At 46.2% G+C, this 25376-nt stretch overlaps 1 protein-coding gene across 2 annotated transcripts in view; it reads right to left on the bottom strand.

Moving 5' to 3' along the window:
* The window catches only part of MIPEP (mitochondrial intermediate peptidase), a 152740-nt gene that overhangs the window by 13468 nt on the left and 113896 nt on the right, over positions 1 to 25376 (bottom strand). Inside the window, exon 19 of one of the 2 annotated variants that reach the window (XM_057707017.1) lies at positions 9910 to 10181. The exons of the other annotated variant lie outside the window; for it this stretch is intronic. Coding sequence (XP_057563000.1) covers positions 10084 to 10181 — 98 coding nt within the window. The 3' untranslated portion in view covers positions 9910 to 10083. Of the gene's footprint in view, positions 1 to 9909; positions 10182 to 25376 lie in introns of those variants that run through there. 2 annotated transcript variants of the gene reach the window in all.

The following is a 25376-nucleotide window of genomic DNA, read 5'->3' as shown; positions in this document are numbered from 1 at the left end:
TCTCCATTTTAACCATTAATAAGTGTACGATTCAGTGGCATTAATTACGTTCACATTGTTGGGCAACCATTACCACTACTTCCAAAGATTTTTCATCACTTGAAACAGAAACTCTGTAACTCTATGGTAATTCCCCCAGTACCCCCACCCCAGCCCCTGGTAACCTCTATTTTAATTTTTGTCTCTATGAATTTGCCTATTTTAGATATCTTATATGAGTGGAATCATACAGTATTTGTCCTTTTGTGTCTGGCTTTTATTTAGCATAATGTTTTGAGTTTCATCCATGTAGCAGGTATCAAGGTATCAGAACTTCATTCCTTTTTATGGGCAAATGGTGTTTCACTATAAGGAAATACCACATTTTGTTTTTGCATTCATATGTTGATGGGCATTTAGGTTGTTTCCACCTTGTGGCTATTGTGAATGATGCTACAGTGAACACTGGCGCACAAATATAAATTTGAGTCCCTGCTTTTAATAACTTTGGGTAGAAAACTAGGAGTGGAATTGCTAGATCATATGGTAATTCTATGTTTAGATTTTTGAGGAGCAGAATTATAGGTTTCTGGTAAAGGCAGATTAGGCATTTGGACCAACCCACAGAAGACAGTTTTTAAAAACTAGATCAGATGTTTCTTGAACTCTTCTTAAAAACATTCAAAAGCTAACCATATAATACGAAAGTGGTTGCAATCTGGGGAAGAATAGGAATTTAAGGGATGAACTTGGGCACTCAGGGTGTCTTTGCTCTGGAAATGTCTGCCAGTCTGGAAAAGATAGTTGTGAGATTGTGCTGTACTTCTGACAGAGTGTCAGCTAGAAGTATGGGTAGCTCCTCTGCTTTAGGGTTGGGTGCTAAAGCGAGTAAGGGAACTAGAAGTAAAGGAGCTCTTGTGTGGATTTCAGCCCGCTTTTGAGTCTTCTGAGTTGCCCAGAAAATCATTAGTCCTAAAGTTGGCAGCATGTGATCCAGAATACTAGTACTTGTGTGCTCTCTAAAGAAAGATGGCAGCATCATAGGACTCAAACTCTTTCTAGAAGTAATGTTGCAAATATAATCTCCAGGTATATATGAAGAATAACCAGAGAAACAACAGATACTGGAATTAACAGACAAAACTGTAAAGAAACCATGTTTACCATGTTCAAAAAGATGAGTTGACTGAAATTTTCAGAAGGAAATTGGAAACTATTAAAAATGCCATGGCACATTTGAAAAAGAGAACCAAAAACAAATTTCAGAGAAGAAAACACATAATAATTAAGAACTTAGATAGGACTTCCTAGGTGGCACAGTGTTAAAGAATCCACCTGCCAATGCAGGGGACATGGGTTCGAGCCCTGCCCTGCAAAGATTCCACATGCCACAGAGCAGCTAAGCCCGTGAGCCACAGCTATTGAGCCTGTGCTCTAGAGCCCGTGAGCCACAACTACTGAGCCCATGTGCTGCAACTGTTGAGGCCCACGTGCCTAGGGCCCATGCTCCACAACAAGAGAAACCACTACAATGAGGAGCCTGCACACCACAATGAGGAGTAGCCCCCGCTCGCAGCAACTAGAGAAAGCCCATGTGCAGCAACGAAGACCCAATGCAGCCAATAAATAAATTAATTAATTAAAAAAAACCTTAGATTTCATAGCATATTAGACACAACTGAAGACAGAATTAGTAAGTTTAAAGACAGACCAGGGAAGTGGTGCAGTGGTTAAGAATCTGCCTGCCAATGTAGGGGATGCAGGTTTGATCCCTGCTCTGGGAAGATTCCACATGCCACAGAGCAACTAAGCCCATGCACCACAACTACTGAGCCTGCACTCTAGAGCCTGAGAGCCACAACTGATGAGCCTGTGTGCTGCAATTACTGAAGCCCACATGCCTAAAGCCCATACTCTGCAACAACAGAAGCCACAGTAATGAGAAGCCCTCACACCACAACAAAGAGTAGCCCCTGCTCACCACAACTAGAGAAAGCCCACACACAGCAATGAAGACCCAACGCAGCCAAAAAATTAAATTAAAAAAAAAAAAAAGACTGCAGTTAGAAATCACCAATCCTTTAAAAAAATTAAAATTAAAAAAAAGAACACAGACCAGGTAGAAATGCTCTAGAATGAAGCAAGGATAGACAAATGGAAAAAAGAGAAGGGAAGGTAAGAGACACAGTGAGAAGGTCTAACATACATTTAATTGGAGTCCCAGAAGAACACAAGACAATGACTCAGAATTTTTCAAAAACAGATGAAGAAAATAATCCACAGATATAAGAATCTTAATAAATTCCAAAAGGCTTATTAGTAATATGTCATAAATAAGTCACAGCTAGCTGTTGGGCTGGCCAAAAAGTTCATCTGGGTTTTCCCATAAGATCTTACAAAAACCTGAATGAGCTTTTTGGTCAACCCTATACATCATAGTGAAACTACAGAATAACAGAGAGAAGAATCTTAAAAAAAAAAAAAAGCCAGGCAGGAGGGAATGAAAACAGATTGCCTTCAAAGGAGTAAGATTCAGACTGACAGCTGACTTTTCAATAGCAATAATGGAAGCCAAAAGGTAGTGGCATGGTACAGTTAATGTAATGAAAGAAAATAACTGCTAACATAGAACTCTCTACCCAGTGAAAGTATATCTTTAAGATGAAATGGGAAATTCTTGTAATGAAACATTGGAGAAAAATAAAGACTTCATGACAGATGAAAATGGAGAGACTCTTCAGTAGGTCCACATTAGGAAATTCTAAAGGTGATCTTCAGCTGCACATGGAAAGTGAGAGGTGCAGGAAAGAATAAAGAGAAACCAAAAAGGTAAACAACGTACTTGAATCTTAATGAATACCACCTATATAGGTAATACAAATTATATATATGTAACAAGAATATAGCTTCCAAAATAATAGAGAAGATAATAAAAATGGAATAATAAAATAATTAAACAATGTAATAAAGATATCAATAAAAGAATTCAAGAAAGAAAAGAGAACATAAAATAGGTGAAACAAACAGAAATCATATAGTAAAGTGACTAAGTAAACAAATTAGTATTTTACATGAAACATAAATGGTCTAAGGGATCCAGTTAAGAGACAACATCAGAATGGCAACATAGCATGTGTAAAAGACACACCAAACATTTAATGACATAGTGAAGGAACAAAAAAATACATCATGCAAATATTAAGCACAGGAAAGCTCATGTAGTTATAAATAAGGCAAAACAGGTTTTAAGCTAAAAGGTATAACAAGAGATAAAGAGGACCATGTCATAATGATTTAAAAATTTACCAGGAAGATATAATAATTTTAAGTTTGTAGTTAGCAACATGGCCTCAAAATCTATAAAGCAAAAATTGACCAAATTATGGTGATAAATAGGTAAATCCACCATTACGGCAAGGGACTTTTAATGCATCTTTCAGATGTATTCAAGCAGATTAAGCAGACAAAAGATAAAGAAAATGCATCTTGCACCTAACAACTAAAAAATACACATTCTTCCCAAGCACATCTAACATGTTTACAGTATTCACCATACACAGCGCCATAAAGTGGGTCTCAAGCTGCAAACGACAAACAGTACAGAGTATGTACTCTGACCACAATGCAATAGAGACACGCTCCTAAACCACCTGTTAGGCTTCATTAGATATTTTGAATTGAATGATAATGAAAATACATGTGAACACTTCTGGGATGTAATTTTTCTTAATTTATTTATTGGCTGTGTTGGGTCTTCATTGCTGTGCATGCCTCTCTAGTTGTGGTGCACGGGCTTCTCTTGTTGCAGAGCATGGGCTCTAGGCATGCAGGCTTCAATAAGTGTGGCTTGCAGGCTCTAGGGCACAGGCTCAATAGTTGTGGTGCATGGGCTTACTGCTCCACAGCATGTGGGATGTTCCCGGACCAGGGATTGAACCTGCATCCCCGGCACTGGCAGGTGGATTCTCAACCACTGTGCCACCAGGGAAACCCTTCTGGGATGTAATTAAAGCAGTACTTTGAAGAAAGTTTATAGACTTAGATACATGTCTTAGAACAAAGGCTAAAAATTAAAAATTAATTAACCCAAGACATAAGAAAATAAATATAACGGAAGTTGGAGGAAATAATAAATAAATCAGGTGCCTGTCGAGGGCAGTCAGCCTCCACCCAGGGCATCTGGATTGCAGAAGAGCACCCAATGTGGTCCTGCTGTTTTCTATGTAGGTGAGATGGAGAAACGGACCTGGAGAACAGCTCATCACTGCTGGAGGCTCTTCCTCAAAACATGAGGATTAAGCAGTTTATCAGCCTAAAGGGCCATTGCAATGGCCACCACAGGCTTGTCCTGGTGTTGCTTCCCACGCAGTTTGATGTTTCGAAAAACATCAAGCTGAGTCACAATTCAGATGAGCACGTGGGTGTCATCCACCACCACGCAGTGGATGAATTTTCCAGATGGCCTCTCCTCTCCATCCTCCCACCCCTCGTCCCTCCTGGTCTGATGCTGTGATGTCGCATCATCTGTCCTCAAGTAGAAAGGCCCTGTGTGACGTCAGGCCCTGTGGCCCGGTGGGTGCTGTAAACCACCCAGCACTCTGTCTGAATGTGCACCTGAGTGCCTGCGGGAGATCCTGGGGCACGACCAGCACAGTGGCTGCCACATCACCAGCCTGCCTGTCCCGCTGTCGCAGGAGTCCTGACACACCTGCCCTGTTAGCTCCTGGGTGATGGGTCGCACCTGAGATGACTGTGTGATAAAGTTCTTTGTGAACTGAAAACTGCTAAGTGAATGTCAAGCACTACTGCCATTCATATTCTGTCTCAGTCACTGTGAGCACATCAGACTGAACCTCGGGTATGAGTGAAATTTCTGACTGTAGAGGCTGTTCCTGAACGTCTCAGAGATGTTTTCTGAATTTGCTTATTACATTAGCCAGCATTTCTTCAGCATTGGAAACATGCTTTTAAGTTTGGCTCCACAGTAATTAAACTTTTTGTAAACTTTAAACTACATTAAAATTAACATGTTGCGTATTTTTTTAAATTTGGAAACAGAAGAAAAATAAAAGGCCAGAATCTTAACACTAAAGACAATTATATTAACCTTGCATTAATTATCCTCCAGATCCTTCTCTAGATTAGTGTTTACATATTCATAAGGACTTTAAATTGGATTTTTGGAAGCTGGTGGTAAAGCATAAGTACAGGAGAGGATGTCCCCCGAGGAACTGCTGTGTGTGTGATGGGCTTATTCCCATCACAAGGAAAAGCGTTCATAATGAAATAATTTGCTGTTATGAGTTATCCAGCTGCTGCTGAGAAGAGAGGCAGTGACCCACAGTGTTCTCAGAAGTTCCTTAGGGACTTCCTTTGCTTTGACTCTTGATCTAAATTATTCTTCCAGTGATTCTTAAAGAAAAGTTACAAAGCTGAGATGTTTCCTGAGCCCTCATATATCTGAGAACACCATTTGGCATCTCAGCCTTCACCTCTCAAAACCTTTCTTCACCGTCCTTTGGGGGCAGTTTTGTTCCTTTACGTGTAAGCCTGTTGTGTGCAGCTGGATGCATTGAGCAGTGAGTCCCCTGTGTTCTGAAAAATGTCATCAGTAGGTGTTCCCACAGAGCAGGTGGCCCCGCATCACACACGTTTGGGGATGCCAGTTGTGCACGCGGGGCCGCTGGTGTGCACGGTGAGACTTCAGAGCTCACTTGTATTTTCCAAACCTGTTAACAGTGGGACCCTTTGGAGTTTGTGGGTCACTAACAATTCCTGGGAAATGTTGGCTTATTTTAATTGTATTTATATTTAAGTTCTCAAAAGAAAAGGCAGATTCTGTCTACATGGGGGTCTCTTTTTACTGTTTTCCTTCTTCGTTTTGATCTGGAATGCAGGATTCTCTTCTCTCTTTGCTTCCATTTATTTATTTCGCTTTAAAAAACTGTGGTAAAATATGCATAACAAAAATCTTACTGTGTTACCCATGCTTAATGTGTGTGTCAGTGGCACCGAGCACATTCACACTGTTGGGCAGCCAGCAAGGACTCCTTTTTAAATCACACATTCATTTTCTGTGCATTTCAAATACGTTTCCTCAGATTCACTGGCAGGCACGTCTTCAACAGAGCTCCCACTGTGTGCGGGTTGCCGTGTTGAGCACTGGGAACACGGGAGGACACGAGAACTCGGGTTTTGTACGGTTTCTGCTCCCGCTGTCCTGGCTCCATCCTGGGGACACTGTGCTGCGTCCGCCCCTGAAGCAGTGTAACCTGCACGCCGAGATGCTGCTCCCTTCTCCTCAGCAGTTTTGCTCTTTTCTGCTTTGATAATGTTTTAAATCACTGCACCATGTTTCAGTGTCTCTGCATTTCTTTTTCCTTATTCCACCTGTCTTCTTTTCAGCTTATCCTATTTTTACATTTCTGCTTGTGCTTTCTTTATGGCTTTCAGCTTCATAAATACCATGTTTTCTCAAGCCTTGCTGAGAACAGCAGAGACACTGAATACAATGCGCCTTAGTTCCTTTTAAAAATAATGTTTAAAGACAAGGATGTCCACTCTCGCCACTACTATTCAACATATTTTTGGAAGTCCTTGCCACAAGCAATTAGAGAAGAAAAAGAAATAAAAGGAATCCAAATTGGAAAAGAAGAACTAAAACTGTCACTGTTCACAGATGACATTATACATAGAAAATCCTAAAGATGCCACCAGAAAACTACTTGTGAGCTAATCAATGAATCTGGTAAAGTTGCAGGATACAAAATTAACACACAGAAACCTCTTGCATTTCTATACACTAACAATGAAAGATCAGAAAGAGAAATTAAGGAAACAATCCCATTTACCAGCACAAAAAAAAGAACAAAACACTTAGGAATAAACCTAACTAAAGAGGTAAAAGACCTGTACTCAGAAAACTATAAAACACTAATGAAAGAAACCAAAGATGACACGAACAGATGGAGACATATACCACGTTCTTGGATTGGAAGAATCAGCATTGTGAAAATGACTGTACTACCCAAAGCAATCTACAGATTCAATGCAATCCCTATCAAATTACCAATGGAATTTTTTACAGAACTAGAACAAAAAAATCCTAAGATTTGTATGAAGACACAAAAGACCCTGAATAGCCAAAGCAATCTTGAGAAGGAAAGACGGGGTTGGTGGAATCAGGCTTCCTGACTTCAGGCTATACTACAAAGCTACAGTAATCAAGACAATGTGGTACTGGCACAAAAACAGAAATATAGATCAATGGAACAGGATAGAAAGCCCAGAGATAAACTATGGTCAACTCATCAATGACAAAGGAGGCAAGGATATGCCATGGGGAAAAGGCAGCCTCTTCATTAAGTGGTGCTGGGAAAACTGGACAGCTACATGGAAAAGGATGAAATTAGAACACTCTCTAACACCATGCCCAAAAATAAACTCAAAATGGATTAAAGACCTCAGTGTAAGGCCAGACACTATAAAACTCCTAGAGGAAAACATAGGAAGAACATTCTTTGAAATAAATCACAGCAAGATCTTTTTTGATCCACCTCCTAGAGTAATGGAAATAAAAACAAAAATAAGTGGGACCTAATGAAACTTCAAAGCCTCTGCACAGCAAAGGAAACTATAAGCAAGACGAAAAGACAACCCTGAGAATGTGAGACAATATTTGCAAATGAATCAACAAAGGATTAGTCTCCAAAATATATAAACAGGTCATACACCTCTATATCTAAGAAACAAACAACCCAATCAAGGGGCAGAAGACCCAAATAGGTATTTCTTCAGAGAAGACATATGGATGGCCAAGAGGCACATGAAAAGCTGCTCAATATCACTAATTATTAGAGAAATGCAAATCAAAACTACAATGAGATATCGCCTCATACCAGTTAGAATGGGCATCATCAGAAAATCTACAAACAGTAAATGCTGGAGAGGGTGTGGAGAAAAGGGAACACTCTTGCACTGTTGGTGGGAATGTAAATTGATACAGCCACTATGGAGAACAGTATGGAGGCTCCTTGCAAAACTAAAAATAGAATTACCATATGACCCAGCAATCCCACTGCTGGGCATATACCCAGAGAACACCATCATTCAAAAAGACACATGCACTCCAATGTTCACTGCAGCACTATTTACAATAGCCAGGACATGGAAGCAACCTAAATGTCCATCAACAGATGAATGGATAAAGACGATGTGGTACGTATATACAATGGAAGATTACTCAGCTGTAAAAAGCAGTAAAACTGGGACATTTGTAGAGACATGGATGGACGTAGAGACTGTCATACAGAGTGAAGTGAGTCAGAAAGAAAAACAAATATCGTATATTAACATATATATACGGAATATAGAAAAATGGTACAAATCAACCCGTTTGCAAGGCAGAAATGGAGACACAGATGTAGAGAACAAACATATGGACACCAAGTGGGGAAAGCTGGGGGGGTTGGGGGGGGAACGAATTGGGAGGTTGGAATTGACATAGATAACGTTACTAGTAAGAAGAAAAATATCAGATTGTACACACACAAAAAGAATTGGCTTCTGAGAAAAAATAACATTCACAGTTGGGATCTTCCCTTCCTTTCTCTGAAGCTCCGTGTAGACTCCTTTTCTGCTCACTCACCCTCAACTGGAAAGGGAGGGTAAAGGCCCAGGGGCTCGTGGCTCAGTGCACGTGGAGCTGTTAAAGCACCTTTTCAAACTTACCTGTAACTGATGGCAGTGGTGTCCGTTTCTCCGGGACCATTTCCCAGATGTTAGTATTTGTGTCCGCAAGCACATCCCTTCTCTCAGCTCAGAGACCGTGGACAGGGAGGGGGCGACAGACACCACTGGCCCCACCCTGGGCGCTGGCACCCGGCTGCCCCTGTGGCCGGCGTCAGCCCGCCCCTCCCACAGGGGAGGCACTGCTGCAGGCCTGCCTCCTTCCCGCCTGAGGCTCCTCTGTGTGTTGCAGTGTCCACGTGTTCACGGACGGAGAAGGTCAGACGGGGAAGAGCTGGGAGAGGATGACGGGCAGGAGGTTAGTGGGCCACTGCTCCCGGGCCGGTGCACACAGCACAGTATCCGTGTGAGTGGGAGGTGGGGGGAGAACGGAGGCCGGGCCCCCACATCCCAGCATCCAGGTGGACCCGGCACGGGTGGGGCTCTGACACCTACTCTCGTCTGTTTCTAGCTTACAGAACCCCCTCTAGGTTCCACAGCAGGCTGGACAGGTGTCCTAGTTTGGGGGTTTTAATCTTGCCTATTCGCATCGTCATCTTTGGTCATTTAGTGAGAAGCAGGGAGAGGCCACTACAGGCACCATCTTAAACTAAAGCGTATCATTAAATTCTTGACTTTGAAGGTGGGAAAAACCTATTAAACAATGTCTCTCCTTTCATTAACACATGGTGATACAGCATGCAGGAGTGTCTAGGATAAAGACAGGGTTTGAATCCCAGGTTTTGTATTTCTCAGTGGCTGACTTTGCCACGTCATTTATGACTTGTACCTGCACTTATTTTTGTATATTCAAGGCCAAGGCAGAAAAGTCTGAGTCCAGATGCTCTCTGTTATACAGAGTCCATCTGTACAGTCTATTATTCAACATGCCAGAAAAGCCAATGCAGTCGATTACAAATACTTCGGATAACTGACTATTCCATTTTCAAAGCCACCTATATAGTAGTCTTAAGAAATCATCTAGAGGAACTACACGTGTAATCTTTCTGAAGACTGCTTCAAACTGCAACAGTTTTGCTTTTAATTAAGTCTCTAACTGATTAAGGTCACTGGACAGGGAAGAAGTTCACCGGAGAGGGCTGGGCTGAGGGAGTGCCCGCCCCGAGTCTAACACCTCCATGTTCGAGTCTGTACTCGCTCACTGAGCGCATCTCCTTAGGTTCAAAAATCTGCCAAATAGGCTAAAAGTCAGCATGACTTAAAAAAATTATTTATTCCAAGTTCCATGGGTTTAAGGTTTTTCATAAGTTACTACAGAAGTGAATACTGAAATCAGAAACCAGCGTTCATGGCTGTAGCATTGACAACAAGACTGGTATCTCCAGGACCCTGATTTAAAGGATTCAAGGTGTTTCATCATTTAGAGTCCATGAGGAACGTTTCAAAGTCCAGATCCAAGTCGGAGACGAGGGCATTTACGAAGTCGTCGATAGAAGGACGCTTCTGAAGCATTCCTGCAAACCAAGAACAGGTCACCCAGCTTGTCACCGCAGACAACACAGGGCAGAGGCATCGCACCCGCGCGCGCAGGGCACAGTCTGCTGGGGGAGCCGCGCGCTTGACCATGAGGACATTTCAAAAAGTCCGGGGCAGTGCCTGGGCCCTGAAGCTATTTATTTCTTGTTTTAATGCCTTTTTTTTACTATCTAATCAACACTTGGCTTAGAGATTTAGACTGAAATATGTTTCCCAGGGGTTTTTAGTTTGCAGATATTCCTATACACTTGGAGTGATGTCAGAAGACTAAATTTTTTAGCTATCTTTGGGCAGATTCAGAATTTAGTATGTTTACTTACCATGTTTTATTATCAAGTTCTGTGCACTTTCAAATCATTTACGTGTTCATTATTTTGCATAAGTCTTATATTAGGGGCACGTTACTGGCTTTCCTCCAGACTTGCCTGTCTTGGCGAACAACTCATTTTGCAACCTACTGGTTGTGTCACGCAACGTCGCCCAAAATGTCCGGTTCTCACATTTCCTTGTCTAACGTACAGGGTTGCTGTACAGCTAGAATAAGTAGCTGTACCGGAAAGCAAGGAGGCACCCTGTCTAGCGTGTAGTCATAATTCAGTAAAGAGCTGACTCTGCTTCTTTGGGTGAAGAATAAAGACGAGGGTTCAGGCAGTCAACCCCGTGGCCCTGAGCCGCGTCCTCGCAGGTGATGCCGCCTCAGGGCTGAGCAGGGCCCCGCACTGGTGTCTGATGTGGGAATGGATCCCGTAAAACGCATTCCAACACCAGGACATGAAAAGATAACCGGAGTTCCCTACTTTCCTCTAAATCCTTAATGCAGTTCCGTTAACAGCCCTGAGCGTTCGCTGTGTGAAGGATCAGGCCAAGTCACAATACAAGGGTGAGGACACGACCACAAAGGTAAACCGTGTGGAGCTGGGGTCCACAGGGGGGAGAATGGACCTTGACCCCATCACAAACCATGAACGTAACCATTAACCCGAGGTGGGCACAGACCTAACTGTAGAGCTACAAGTATGAAGCATCTAGAAGAAAATACAGACTATCTTTGTGACTTGGGGGTAGGCAAAGGTTTCTTAGGATTCAGAAGGTAATAACCATGAAAGAAAAAAAACACAGATTTCATCAAAATTTAAAACGTCCAGCCTTTAAAAGAAACCATTAAAAAAAATGAGCAGGTAAATGACAGAATGGGAGAAAATACTGACACAACATGTATCTCACATAGGACCGGTATCCAGAATATATAAAGGACTCCTCCAACTCACCATAAAAATATCTTAAAAAATAAAAAACGGACGAAAAGTTTGAGCAGACCTTTCACAGAAAAAGATATCCAGATGAACAGGGAACGACTAAGCTCTGAGAAGACACACATCACCATCACCACCCAGGGCTGAGGACCCCGAGTGCAGTCAAGCCCATGGCCTGTCGTCCAGCAGGGGTGGGGATGCGATCAGAGGGCCCTTTAGAAAGAGCTCCAGGGTTTCCCTGGTGGCGCAGTGGTTACAAGTCCACCTGCCAAGGCAGGGGACACCGGTTCGAGCCCTGCCCCAGGAAGATCCCACATGCCGCGGAGCAACTAAGCCCACGTGCCACAACTATTGAGCCTGCGCTCTAGAGCCCTGAGCCACAACTATTGAGCCCATGTGCCGCAACTACTGAAGCCCACGTGCCTAGAGCCTGTGCTCCGCAACAAGAGAAGCCACGGCAATGAGGAGCCCGCACACCACAACTAGAGAAAGCCCGTGTGCAGCAACGAAGACCCAACACAGCCAATAAGTAATAAATTTATTAAAAAAAATGAAGAGGTCCAACAGTTTCTATAAAGCTCAGCACACACCTGCCCTGGGACCCAGCTGTTTTCTCCTAGGTATTAACCAAGAGAGATGAAGGCATGTTCCCAGCAGCCCAAAGCAGAAACAACACAAGTTCCCGTCAACAGGACATGGACGGACATTCGTGGTGTCTTCATACAATGGGACAGCACCTAGTGATGAAAAGAAAGGACTACGGACCCAAACAACACCACAGACAGGCCTCAGACACAGCGCCCTGGACACGAGGGCCCACACAACGCACACACTGCTTGCTCCATTTATATTTAGTCTGAAGCTGGACTAATCCATGGTGAAAACCCTGGGTCAGTGGTTGCCTGTGGGGTGTGGATGGCGACCAGCTGAGAACTTCCCGGTGCGATGGGAAGGTTCTGCATTTGGACAGGGACCTGTGTCACACAGGTATACCTGCGTCAGAATTCACTTCAACAAGACATTAAAGGTGTGCATTTCACCGTATGTAGATTTTACCTCAAAAAGAAACGTAAGCAATGTTGGACTCTAGTTGACGCTCTGCACGCACACATGTCTGGGCTGAGATGTGCTGCTGTGTGCACCTGGCTTTGACCAGATACGTATATGATGGGGGATGGAGGGACAGACAGATGGGTACGTGACATGGCAGACAGAGCAACACGCGCACGGCAGACTCTCAAGGGCGAGCACGTGAGCGTTTACTGCCCGTGCGACTTTTCTGAACCTGAAAGCCTGCCGTGTGAAGTCCTGGGGAAGCGGCGGCCTTGGGTGTCAACATCACAGACGGCAGCCAGCGGGAGGACAGGGGAGGACTCGGGGCACCTGCAGTGGGGAGGTTCCGAAGGCTCCAGGAGGGGATGGGGAAGGTTGAGGCTCAAGTGAGGGCCTCTGCCATGGAGAGGGCGGCCTAGGAAGGGCGCCCAGGTGGGCAACGCACAGCGTGTCTGGGGTCGGGTGACCAGGAACAGAGCGCAGGGGAACTAAGCGCGCATCGCGTTTGGGTCCGGGGCGTACCCCACCCAGGCTGCCGGGCGCACTGGAACGCGGAGCTTGGGGCCGGCCCGGGGCAGGACTCACAGCCGCGGGGGAAACAGACCGAGACTGGCTTGCACAGTGGACGTAAAGCAGCAGCTGCCACACGTACTAACCAGCTGCCAGGCAGACCTGGCGTAGTTAAGGACAATTAGAATATTGTGCGATTCGCACCTGCAGGCCAAAATACTTCCATCCTCATGCAAGTTCAAAGTCTCCTGTCTCCATCACAGGGAACATCTCAGGAATAAGGAGCTGCTACTGGAGGAGAATGCCGTTGCCGCGTCTTTATTTGCAAAACTAAAGTTCAAAGCCATTTTCTTCTTACAGGAACATGATCTCTGTGGGTGAGAAAGGCCCCTGCTCTGGTCCCGCTATGTCACTGGCGACCGCTGTGCGGCGGCTCTGAAGCAGCACATTTCACTTCGCATCTCTGAGGTGCGGGCTTCCACTTCAACAGATGCAAAGTAATAAATCCGGTTTATGCGTTTCCTACCAGGTTTCTTAATGCCGAGAACAGCTGAAGGGAAGACGCTGAAATGTGGCTTTCAGTCAAATGTGTTACCCTGTTACACCATGTCCTTCCTTGGAACATTTGAAACATCCTATAATTACACACGACTGGTCATTTGTAATTAAATGGTTAGAACTGTCAGAGGCGGGGCCGACCTGGGCGGCTGAGTGTGGCCCTCCCGTCCCTTTGAAGTGTTTACGTCAACCCGACAAGCTGCCCGCGTTCACAGGACCCGCTCTGCCCTTGGCAGACGCACCTCAGGAGTACACACCCTCTCCAAGGCTCACCTCAGCCACTTCTGCATCTCAGAGAATGGCAGGTTTTTGTTTTTGTTTTTTAATAAATTTATTTATTTATTTATTGACTGTGTTGGGTCTTCGTTGCTGTGTGTGGGCTTTCTCTAGTTGTGGTGCCGGGGCTTCTCAGTGTGGTGGCTTCTCTTGTTGCGGAGCACGGGCTCTAGGCACGTGGGCTTCAGTAGTTGTGGCGCACGGGCTTAATTGCTTTGCGCCATGTGGGATCTTCCCGGACCAGGGATTGAACCCGTGTCTCCTGCATTGGCAGGCAGATTCTTAACCACTGTGCCATCAGGGACGTCCCTCGGGATAGTTTTAAACAAAATCTGGTCAGAGGTGAATGGCTTGGTCATTTTGTATGTGATGTGACTGGTAGACTTGAGAGTTCAGAAAGGAGGGAGTCAGGACGGCGAGGGGTGGACTGGCTCCTGGGGCCGGGGTTCTCCTGGTGTGTGTGTGGCTGCGGGGTCACTGCTTTCATTACATCTAGTGGCTGGCAGGTGTCAACGTGAACTAACTTCTACACAAAGAATTAAAAGAAACGCACAATGTTTTCAGGCAGTTCCACAAATAAGAAACATCGAAATTAGCTCTTACGTATGTGGATGGTGAAAAAAGATTCCGAGAACTCTCTGATTTTTTTTAAGAAGCCGATAAAGACGTTCCCTTTGTCTTCAAGTCTTAAAAGGTGGTGATGAGACGCGGCATTTCATAGGAGCCCCCGGAGCCCGGCTGGAGGCGCCGAGGCCGCGAGCGTGTGGAGTTCACACGCGTTCTCTGTGGAATCCCCGAAGGGGGGCAGGGCACTGAAACTGTAACACAAAACCAAGGACGACATCACCCCCAGAAGGGGACGCATGGACGGCGAGGCAAGACGACGGAGCGCGCTGGGCCCGCAGCGCCGAGTCCCGGCAGCAGGACAGCGGGGGCCCCCCCGCCCGCCCTCCCCAGAGCCACGGCACTGCGGGGGGGCGGTTTCATTTATTTTCCTCCTCGTTTTACCTGAGAGGCAAATGGGCTATAAAACCTGGGACAAGCCCCAACAGTTTCGCCTCGACCACTCTGATCACACCAGAGTGTCCCGTGACCCTGCGGGGCTGTCCCGTGACCCTGAGGGATGGGGCGGTTGTTCCAGGCCTGATCACATGAATTACGACCTAAAAGGACTCTAGGGCTGACTCCTGGGGACGTCCCTGGTGTCCAGTCGCTGGGACCCCGCATTTCCACGGCAGGGTCACAGGTTTGATCCCTGGTCTGGGAACTAAGATCCCGAGGGCCGAGGGGCGGCCAAACACAAAACCAAACAGCGCTGGGCCTTGAGGCAGGAGGATCTCGCTCTGCGCCACGTGCGGGCTTCTGCGCCGGCGTCGCGGCCCTCCTGCTCAGAGGCTCCCAGCCGCAGGCTGTGTGGCGCCCGGGGGCGGAGGCAGGGAGGGGATGCCTGCTGTTTTCCTCCCAGACCTGCTTCCAGGAGGGAGGACGAGAGGCCTGGCAATGACCCGTGGGGGGGGCCGGTCGCCGGCCCCTGGAGCTGCTCTGCTCGCCTGTGTCCCGGCTTCTCCCTCTGCCTCCGCAGCGGCCTCTGTACTGTTCCCCCAAATTCCTTTTCTGCTCGGTCAGTCTAAGTTGGTTCTGTTTCTGTCAAGAAGATTCCCAGTGGGATAAGATGATTAGTTCACAAGTTATTAAGAGGGATTTAGTGATGCCTGGGAGACACTGATACTTCTGTTGGATTAATAAGCAATTTTCTAGACCCAGGGTTTGGACGAGAAGCAGGTGGGTTTCTTTTTTCATTTACGTGACCACATCTTCCCACAGATAAACAGGTGACATACAAGCACGCTTTACTGTCGGATTTCCTCTCTCCAAGTCCACTGGGGGGGAGGGAGAGTACCTGTCTGCCCCCCACCCCAGCCGCTGCGCTGGGAGGTGTGCTGGGGGTGGGGAGGGGTGGCTGTGTTGACATCATCTCGCAGCTCGTGGCTCCTCCTGAAATTGGTTCTCTCCTGGTGGAATCGGGGAAGGAAATGCCCTTCTGTCTGTGGGCCTCAAGGTGCAGCGGAAGTTCACGGGTTGGGCACGTGTCCCCAGCTACCCGGGAGAGGGAACTCGGATGTGGTCCTGCCCACCCGTCAGGCCAGGCCCTCAACACCTCAGGTGGCTGGGACAGGTAACTGCCAGTTCTTTTTATATCAGATAATAAAAGCCAACCATACTCTTATATTTCAGACACAGCACCAGCACTTGGTTTAAATGAAGGTACATCCGTCAGGCTGCTATTTAAGGCCTACAGGTATCATTTATCTAGGGGACAACGGCCCAGCTCTGAAGACCAGCTCAGGAGCTGCCACGTGGGGCCGGGCGCTCTTAGGCTGAATGGAACATCCCCTGGCTCAGCGCAGCACCTTCGAACGTACAGCTTCAGTCTGTTCTTCTCTTCTGACCATCCCCGTTCTCCTCTGAAGGGTTACCAAGGAGGAGCAGAGCGGAAAGAGAAACCCTTCCTTCTCTAAACAAGCCTGTGGGTGCCCCTGGAGAAGGCACTGAGGATTAGAGCAAGGGCTTGGTGACCACCCAAAGTTAACCCCCGGCTGACTCCCGAGACTCCCTTCTGCTAGAAGCGTCTGAGCAGAGGCAGACGGGCAGAGTGAAGTGTAACGTTTGAAGATCACAAGACTGGCGTGATGTCATCTACTCTGCCAGACTGTTATGAGGATTGAATAAAGTGCACGTAACACACGGAAAAATGCTCCGTAACTCGTGACAATGCCATCAGGTCGAAAACTGAAGACTTGAAGGCTGAGGCCGCTTATGTTTCTGCACAAGTTGAATTTCAGATGCTGGCCTGTGGTTAAGTATTTAGGATCTTATCCTCAAACACAATCACAGGCTTATTACCAGCTCATGAATCACTGCTTGCTTTGTTCTCCTCTGGCTTTTGCTATCTGCTTTTTACGAGATAACTTTATCTACGGGAAGAAGGAAACAGAAGTAAGGAGAGTCAATCCATCTTCCACCCGCAAGCAGCTGTGCTAAAGGTTTCTCAGGAAGAGATCACTGGGATGACAGGAGGGTCCTGGAGGACAGTGGTGACGGTCCCACAGGGCTGTGGATGGCACTGACCTGCACAGTTAAAAATGGTGAATACACTTTACCACAACTTACAAAAGAGGGACCAGAAGTACGGAGACAGAGCCTGTGACGCTCCTCTGTGACCAACGTGACGCCGCGGGACGCACCACACAGCGGGTTATCCGCACAGACTGGGCAGCAATCGAGGAGCCCGTGTCCCCAGCACCAGCCTCGGTCCTAAGCCCCGCCACGATGGTGCACAGCTGCTTCTACGCTGAGATAATCGTGTGTGCCAAACCTGGCTCAGACCCGTGAAGGACGGTGGTGCAGGGGCCGGCCTGGCGCCGGAAGAGGCTAGGGCGAACTTCAGCTCAGAGCTCACCCCAGAGCCATCTGTCCCGAGCCTGGGATGAGCTCTGACGAGCACCTGCCTCGACTCTGACGTCTCCCCGGCTGTGGGGCTGCTGCTGCGCACACCTGTTTCTAAAGCTGGTTCCCACGATCGCCGTCCGTTCCCGCGAGAACAAGGACATTGGCCAGAAAGTGACATTCCTTCCCTCCTTGCAGCAGGGCTGGCACCTGCGGCTTCGGCGCCGCAGCTCTGCCCGGGGCCCCTGCCCGCTGGGTGGGCATGGGCCGCGCACGCAGGGCCCACGGGCGCACGTCCCTCGCTCGTTGAGTCTCGTCTCATCATCAGGTGTGACGACACCACTCGCCAGCCGGGCGACACACCTGGGTCACAGCACACCGTGGCTTTTGAAGCTCCAGCTCTTCTTTAAACACGCCCACGTGTTAAACACGTACACACCCTCTGAAAAAGCAGCGCATGTACGAAAGGGAGGCCTCAGCCTTGAGAAACCAGGTGCGCGCACCCACTGCTCTCTTCCAGAAAGCACTCAGCGACTGCAGAGGCCACGCTGAGCAAATATCCAAACAAGCCAAGGATTAGGGGTCCTGTTTGCCTGGCTGTTCCTCAGGGCTGCCTGCTACCCTGCTGTGGAGAGCGCGTGGTGATCCCAGAGCCACCACATGCCAGGGCTGCGTCCCTGACGGGCCTGCCTCGTGGATTTCTGTGACTCTGCGCAAGATAAGGAGGTCTCCACCGATGGGTGTGTCGTAAAGTACCGCAGCTGGCCCTGCGTTCATGCATTCTCTCAACAAACCTTATTTTGCTGTAAAACCACTACTGTGTGGAAGGCAGATGACACCTTGTCCAGTCTCGTCAGCCTGGCGGCCTTTCACATCTGTCCCCATCCGTCCTGCCTGGAGGACGCAGCAGTGTCTTCTCTGAGCATCAGGGGTCAGTGTACAAGGCAACTCAGTCACCAAACATGATGGACGAGCAGAGGGGAGACACAGGGCGACATGCACGCAGCTGTTTCCGGAGCAAAAGCCTCCTGGTCTACCCGGAGGGAGAGGTTCACGAGGTGGGCTGGGGCCCCTGAGTGTGAATCCTAGTTCCGCCGCTCGCCCGGTGTGACCTCGGGAGGGAGAGGTTACCTAGGCGCCCTGGGGGCTGCTGCCAGAATGAAACGAGGCAGCACATGCACCGTGTGCAGCACAGCAGCGGGCAAGACCTGCCCCGGGCTCCTGCCGCCGGTCCCATGGTGGCGGCTATGGCCGGCACCGCTCTCCCTCCTGTCCGCTCAGCTCTAGATACACCCCACATAAAGCATCTCAGGAAAAGCGGTACACGAGGCTACTGCAACATTTTCATAAAAATTCCCATCCCAAAGTGGAAAAACCACGTGCAGATAGAAAACAGAAATGAATGTGGAGCTGAAATTCCGATTATGTTGATGCTGTGATTTAAGATTTTAAGGATTGTTTAAAGCTCCGTTTTGTTTAAAATCCTTGAGGGGAAAATGTAAGTGGAGTTCAGCTGTTGTCCTGACCCCACGGCTTAATCAAACTAAACCCACTCAGTGCTGTAAGTAGAGGGATTAAGAAACTAAACACATCTAACTTGACAGACCCTGACTTAGGTGATGGGGTCGAAAAAGCACTCAATCACGATACTCAGATGTTTGAGATGTGCAGACTCTGAGGTTAAGGAGGGATTATTCTATCTTAAAAACTTTTATGTGAAGCTGAACTATTAAGTAAAAAAGAAAATTAGGTTTAGGTATCATTCCTTGATCTAGTTTCATTATGAGTAATGTTACATAACAGTCACAAGGGAACAGTTTCTTTCAGACACAGCTGAAAAGCCTCCAACACGAGAAGATACCTCGCAAACAACCTTTCAGGAGATGATCTAGTGAGACCAGGAGATGCAGTCCCTTCTCCATGTGCTCTGGCAACATTTCAGGGGCCGGTTAGCAGCTGTCCGTTTCAACTCTCCCCCTGCGATCTGCAAGGAGCCGTGACCGCCACGGGCTTGCGCTGTACCCGTGGGCTCCGGGGTGCAGACTCCTTCCTCAGTGCGTCCACGGCATCCGCCCTGCCGACACGCGCGGGGCTCCTCAGTCCTCAGCCCTGGGAGCTCTGAGCGCCACCCTGTCAGCTGGGAGTCCAGAGCGAGAGCTTCGAGGAGGTGACACCTGCTTTTCTACCTCTTTCTGGTCCGTGGCTAACAGCACACGTTTGTAACCACGTGGCAGGAACACCATCCATAATGACCACCTTTAAAGAACACGTTATGATGTTTCCATCAGGCAGTCAGAAGCCTCCGAAGAACAGTATCTGTGTTCCCGTTAGAGAGCTGCCTCCGTGACGTGACCTGGAAACAGAATCGCTGGTGTGTTTCTCGGAGTGAGGACCCTACGGGACATCTGCCTGGAAAAGAAAGGCTCTGCAGTCTCAGTGCAGTCAGGCTCCAAGGACACTGTCGCAGATGCAGTAGAAGGGAGGCGGGCCCGAGCCCTCCCGCAGCAGGTAGAGAGGGAGTCCCCCGCTGTGAGAGAAGACAGCCGAGGCGAGCACCGCCCGCCCGCAGGAACAGCGACACAAAGCTTGTGGCGGGGGACGGACGGGTGCCGGGCTCTGAGGCCACGACGGCTGGGGTCAGTCCCGCGGTGCTGGTAAAGGGCCCTGCGTCACCGAGGGGCCGTCAGCGCGCTCGGCTTTCCTTCCGTGTCTGTGAAGGGGTCACGCCCCTCAGAGGAGCGCGGGCACGTTGAGGGGCCGCTGTCACCACGTCACTGTCCCCAGACCTTTCCTAAAAGTGACTCTCCCTGTGCTGTCATCCATTATTTATTTTTAATTGGAGTATATATAACGGCTGTACAATGCTGTGTTAGTCTCTGCGGTACAATGAAGTGAATCAGCTGTACGTGCACGTACGTCCTCTTCCTCTTGGCCACCGCTACCCCACCCATCTAGGTCACCACAGGGCGCCGAGCTGAGCTGCCTGTGCTGTGCAGCAGGTCCCCACTGGCTGTCTGTTTTACGTATGGTGGTGTATATACGTCAACCCCAGTCTCCCAATTCATCCCACCCTCCCCCTCCCCCGTGTCCACGTGTCCATTCCCTGTGTCTGCGTCTCTATTCCTGCCCTGCAAATAGGTTCATCTGTACCATGTTTTTAGATTCCACATATATGCATTAATATACGATATTTGCTTTTTCTCTTTCTGACTCACTTCACTCTGTATGACAGACTCTAGGTACCTCCACATCTCTACAAATGACCCGACTTTGTTCCTTTTTATGGCCAAGTAACATTCCATTGTATATATGTACCACATCTTTACGCATTCATCTGCTGGTGGACACTTAGGTTGCTTCCATGACCTGGCTATTGTAAACAGTGCTGCAATGAACACTAGAGTGCATGTGTTATTTTGAATTATGGTGTTCTCTGGGAATATGCCCAGCAGTGGGATTGCTGGGTCATATGGTAATTGTATTTTTAGTTATTTAAGGAACCTCCATACTGTCCTCCATAGTGGCTGTATCAACTTACATTCCCACCAACAGTGCAGGAGGGTTCCCTTTTCTCCACACCCTCTCCAGCATTTATTGTTTGTAGATTTTTTGATGATGGCCATTCTGACCGGTGTGAGGTGATACCTCCTCATTGTAGATTTGATTTGCATTTCTCTAATAATTCGTGATGTTGAGCAGCTTTTCATGTGCCTCTTGGCCATCTGTATGTCTTCTTTGGAGAAATGCCTATTTAGGTCTTCTGCCCATTTTTTAATTGGGTGGTTTGTTTTTTTGACATTGAGCTCCATGAGCTGTTTGTATATTCTGGAGGTTAATCCTTTGTTGCTTTGTTTGCAAATATTTTCTCCCATTCTGAGGGTTGTCTTTTTGACTTATTTATGTTTTCCTTTGCTCTGCAAAAGCTTTTATGTTTAATTAGGTCTCATTTATTTATTTTTGTTTCTATTTTCATTACTCTAGGATGTGGGTCAAAAAAGATCTTGCTGTGATTTATGTCAGAGTGTTTTTCCTATGTTTTCCTCTAAGAGTTTTATTGTGTCCAGTCTTACATTTAGGTCTTTAATCCATTTTAAGTGTTATGTATGGTGTTAGAGAATGTTCTAATTTCATTCTTTTACATGTAGTTGTCCAGTTTTCCAAGCTCCATTTATTGAAGAGGCTGTCTTTTTTCCACTGTATATTCTTTCCTCCTTTGTCACAAATTAGGTGACCATAGGTGCGTGAGTTTACCTCCAGGCTTTCTATCCTGTTCCATTGATCTTTCTGTTTTTGTGCCAGTACCATACTGTCTTGATTACTGTTGCTTTGTAGTATAGTTTGAAGTCAGGAAGCCTGATTCCTCCAGCTCCATTTTTCTTTCTCAAGATTGCTTTGACTATTTGTGGTTTTTTGTGTTTCCATACAAATTGTAAAATTTTTTGTTCCAATTCTGTGAAGAAGGCCATTGGTAACTTGACAGGGATTGCATTGAATCTGTAGATTGCTTTGGTTAGTATAGTCATTTTCATAATATTGATTCTTCCAATCCAAGAACATGGTATATTTCTCCGTCTGTTTATGTCATATATCATCTTTGATTTCTTTCATCAGTGTTTTATAGTTTTCTCAGTACAGGTCTTTTACCTCCTTGGTTAGGTTTATTCCTAGGTATTTTATTCTTTTTGTTGCAATGGTAAATGGGATTGTTTCCTTAATTTCTCTTTCCGATCTTTCATTGTTAGTGTATAGAAATGCAAGAGATTTCTGTGTGTTAATTTTGTATCCTGCAGCATTACCAAATTCACTGATTAGCTCAAGTAGTTTTCTGGTGGCCTCTTTAGGATTTTCTATGTATAGTGTCATGTCATCTGCGAACAGTGACAGTTTTAGTTCTTCTTTTCCAATCTGGATTCTTTTTATTTCTTTTTCTTCTCTGATTGCTGTGGCAAGGACTTCCAAAACTATGTTGAATAGTAGTGGCGAGAGTGGACATCATTGTCTTGTTCCTGATGTCAGTGGAAAAATGCTTTCAGTTTTCCACCATTGAGAATATTTTGCTGTCAGTTTGTCATATATGGACTTTTTTATGTTGAGGTAGGTTCCCTCTATGCCCATTTTCTGGAGAGTTTTTATCATAAATGGGTGTTGAATTTATCAAAAGCTTTTCCTGTATCTATTGAGATGATCATGTGGTTTTTATCCTTCAGTTTGTTAATGTGGTATATGACATTGATTGATCTCCAGATATTGAAGAATCCTTGCATTCCTGGGATAAATCCCACTTGATCAGTGTATGATCCTTTTAATGTGTTGCTGTTGGATTCTACGATGTGCTGTCATCTATTATAAACATGTTACAGATGATCTGGAACCATAAGGGCAGGAGCTCCTGCTGCCTGGGTTAAGAGGAGGGGCCGGACCATGACCACCAGTGAGCGTGTAGTGGACACAATCACTGGCTGGGAGCCAGAACCATGTGGGCTGTGCAATGCAAGTTGAAATTCTGTTTAAAAGTTACTTTCCCAGAGGCTTTTCATCATCTCTGCTGGCAAAAATTATGTTGGCTGAATTTACTCACTAGAACATTGACAATAAAATAGGGGGGAAATCCAAGGCTAGCAGATAGTAGAGGCTTCTGGGCTAAGTTTATGGAAGGAAAGACCTGTCACTTCCTGGTAAAGGCCAACTCCTCCTACCCGGTGAAGAAGTCAATGTGCGTCACCCTGCAGCCCAAATTATACAGAATACCCATGGGCTTCTAGCGTGAGGCACGTGGTCATCTGCCTGATGTGTCAACAGACACTGTAACCCACAGGGTCCCAAAGTCCACTTGTCTAGAAAAGTGAAAACCGACACTCTTTCCGGGATGGGCATATCCCACATTTTGTCTTGGTTTATCATTTTTTTGAAATACTGACCTTGTTTTTTAGCTTCAGCTCTTTGCATCTCTAACTCTACTATCTCTTCAAGTGTGACCTTTGCTGTGTATAAGCAAAAAACGTGATGAGCTCTTGAAAGCGGGGCTGCCTGCCTCCAGAACAGACTGGACACGTCTCGGGGACAGCAGGTGGTAGATGCGGCTGCAGACTCAGGTCTGATGCCTGCTAGCGTGAGGGGCACATCCGGAGCCCCCCGAGGCAGGCAGCCTGTCCTGCCCACTTAGGTCTGCACCCTCTGTACAGCCCTTTCCTCCAGTGCTCACGGCCACCTCATCCACTGGTGCAGAGAACATGGGTGCAAGGCAGCTAACAGGTTGGAGAGTGAACCCCAGAAGTCCTGAAGACCTTGCTCCACAGGCCCAGGTGCAGCCTCCATGGCCCAGAGGGGCCCCTCTTTGCCATTCCTGCAGCACATAATAAAGGACGCTACACCCCCTCAAATACATGCAGGATCTTTATCATTCTTACTAATTTTTGTGTCCCTGAAGTGTCTGGTTAGCAGTAAGTATTTGCTAAATATTTGCTAAGTGGATTAACTTCATCAACAACATAAAGCTTCTTTCACTCCATCAGATTATTTAGTGGTCACTAATGTAAGGACACTGAAATAATACATTTTAATGAGAGCCAGTGCTCTGGACGGCGGGTCCTGCTGTGGGTGAGGGGGAGGACAGAGGCAAAGCTCATGTCCAGACTCCTGAGAAGACACGGGGACAGTAAGTCAGGGGTAGCGGCGAGACACTGAGCGACTGGGTAACAGACGTCTTTACTACGTGTGTTTTTCTTTTGCATTATAAAATCTATGTCACGAAAATTATTTGGGCCCACAAAATATTTAGAAAAAATTTCAGAACAAGGTGAATAAACCTGTCCTTTAATAATCATCACAATTTTTTTGAAGTACAGCTGATTTACAATATTATTTTAGTTTCAAGTGTATAGCATAGTGATTCAGGATTTTTATGAATTATACTCAAAGTTATTACAAGATAATGGCTATAATTCCCTGTGCTGTACAGTGTATCCTTGTTGCTTATATATGTTTTTTTTTAACTTTTTTAAAAATTTTTTACATTAAACTGCATATATTTAGAGTGTACAATTTGGTATCCCAATCTCCCAATTCATCCCCGCCCCAACCCTCCCCGCTCTCCCCACTTGGTGTCCATATGTTTGTTCTCTACATCTGTGTCTCTATTTCTGCCTTGCAAACCAGTTGATCTGTACCATTTTTCTGTAGTCCACATATATGTGTTAATATACAATATTTGTTTTTCTCTTTCTGACTCACTTCACTCTGTATGACAGTCTCTAGGTCCACCCATGTCTCTACAAATGTCCCAGTTGCTCATATATCTTATACGTAGTAGTTTGTATCTCATCATCCCCTACCCCATCTTGCCGCTCCCTAGTCCCCACAGGTAACCACTAGTTTGTTTTCTGCTATCTGTGTGGATTCTGTTTCTGTTTTGCCATATGTTTGATTTTTTAGATTCCACACACAAGTAATATCATACAGTATTTGTCTTACTCTGTCTGACTTATTTCACTAAGTATAACAGTCTCTAGGTCCTGTCATACAAAGTGAAGTGAGTCAGAAAAACAAATATCGTATATTAACACATATATGCAGAATATAGAAAAATGGTACAAATCAACCAGTTTGCAAGGCAGAAATAGAGACACAGATGTAGAGAACAAACATATGGACACCAAGTGGGGAAAGTGGGGGGGGGGGGGGGGTAGGGTTGGGGTGGGATGAATTGGGGGATTGGGATTGCCATATATACATTACTAATAAGAAAAAATATCAAATTGTACACTTTAAATACATGCAGTTTATTGTATGTCAATTGTATCTCAATAAAAGTTCTAAAAAAAAATAGTCTCTAGGTCCATCCACGTTGCTGCAAATGGCAGGATTTCATTCCTTTTTATGGATAAGTAATAATCCACTGTGTGTACATGTACCACATCTTTATTCATCTGCCGATGGACCCTGGGGTCACTTCCATGTCTTGGCGTTAGTGAATAATACTGCTGTGAACACTGGGGTGCGTGTATCTTTTCAAATTAGTGTTTCTGTTTTTTCTAGATATATACCCAGGAGTGGAATTGCTAGATCATATGGTAGGTC

The sequence above is a fragment of the Hippopotamus amphibius genome, chromosome 14 (assembly GCF_030028045.1).
Source record: "Hippopotamus amphibius kiboko isolate mHipAmp2 chromosome 14, mHipAmp2.hap2, whole genome shotgun sequence".
In the NCBI taxonomy this organism is placed as follows: domain Eukaryota; kingdom Metazoa; phylum Chordata; class Mammalia; order Artiodactyla; family Hippopotamidae; genus Hippopotamus; species Hippopotamus amphibius.
The sequence above is the reverse complement of the archived record's forward strand: the minus strand, read 5'-3'. Positions and strand labels throughout refer to the sequence as shown.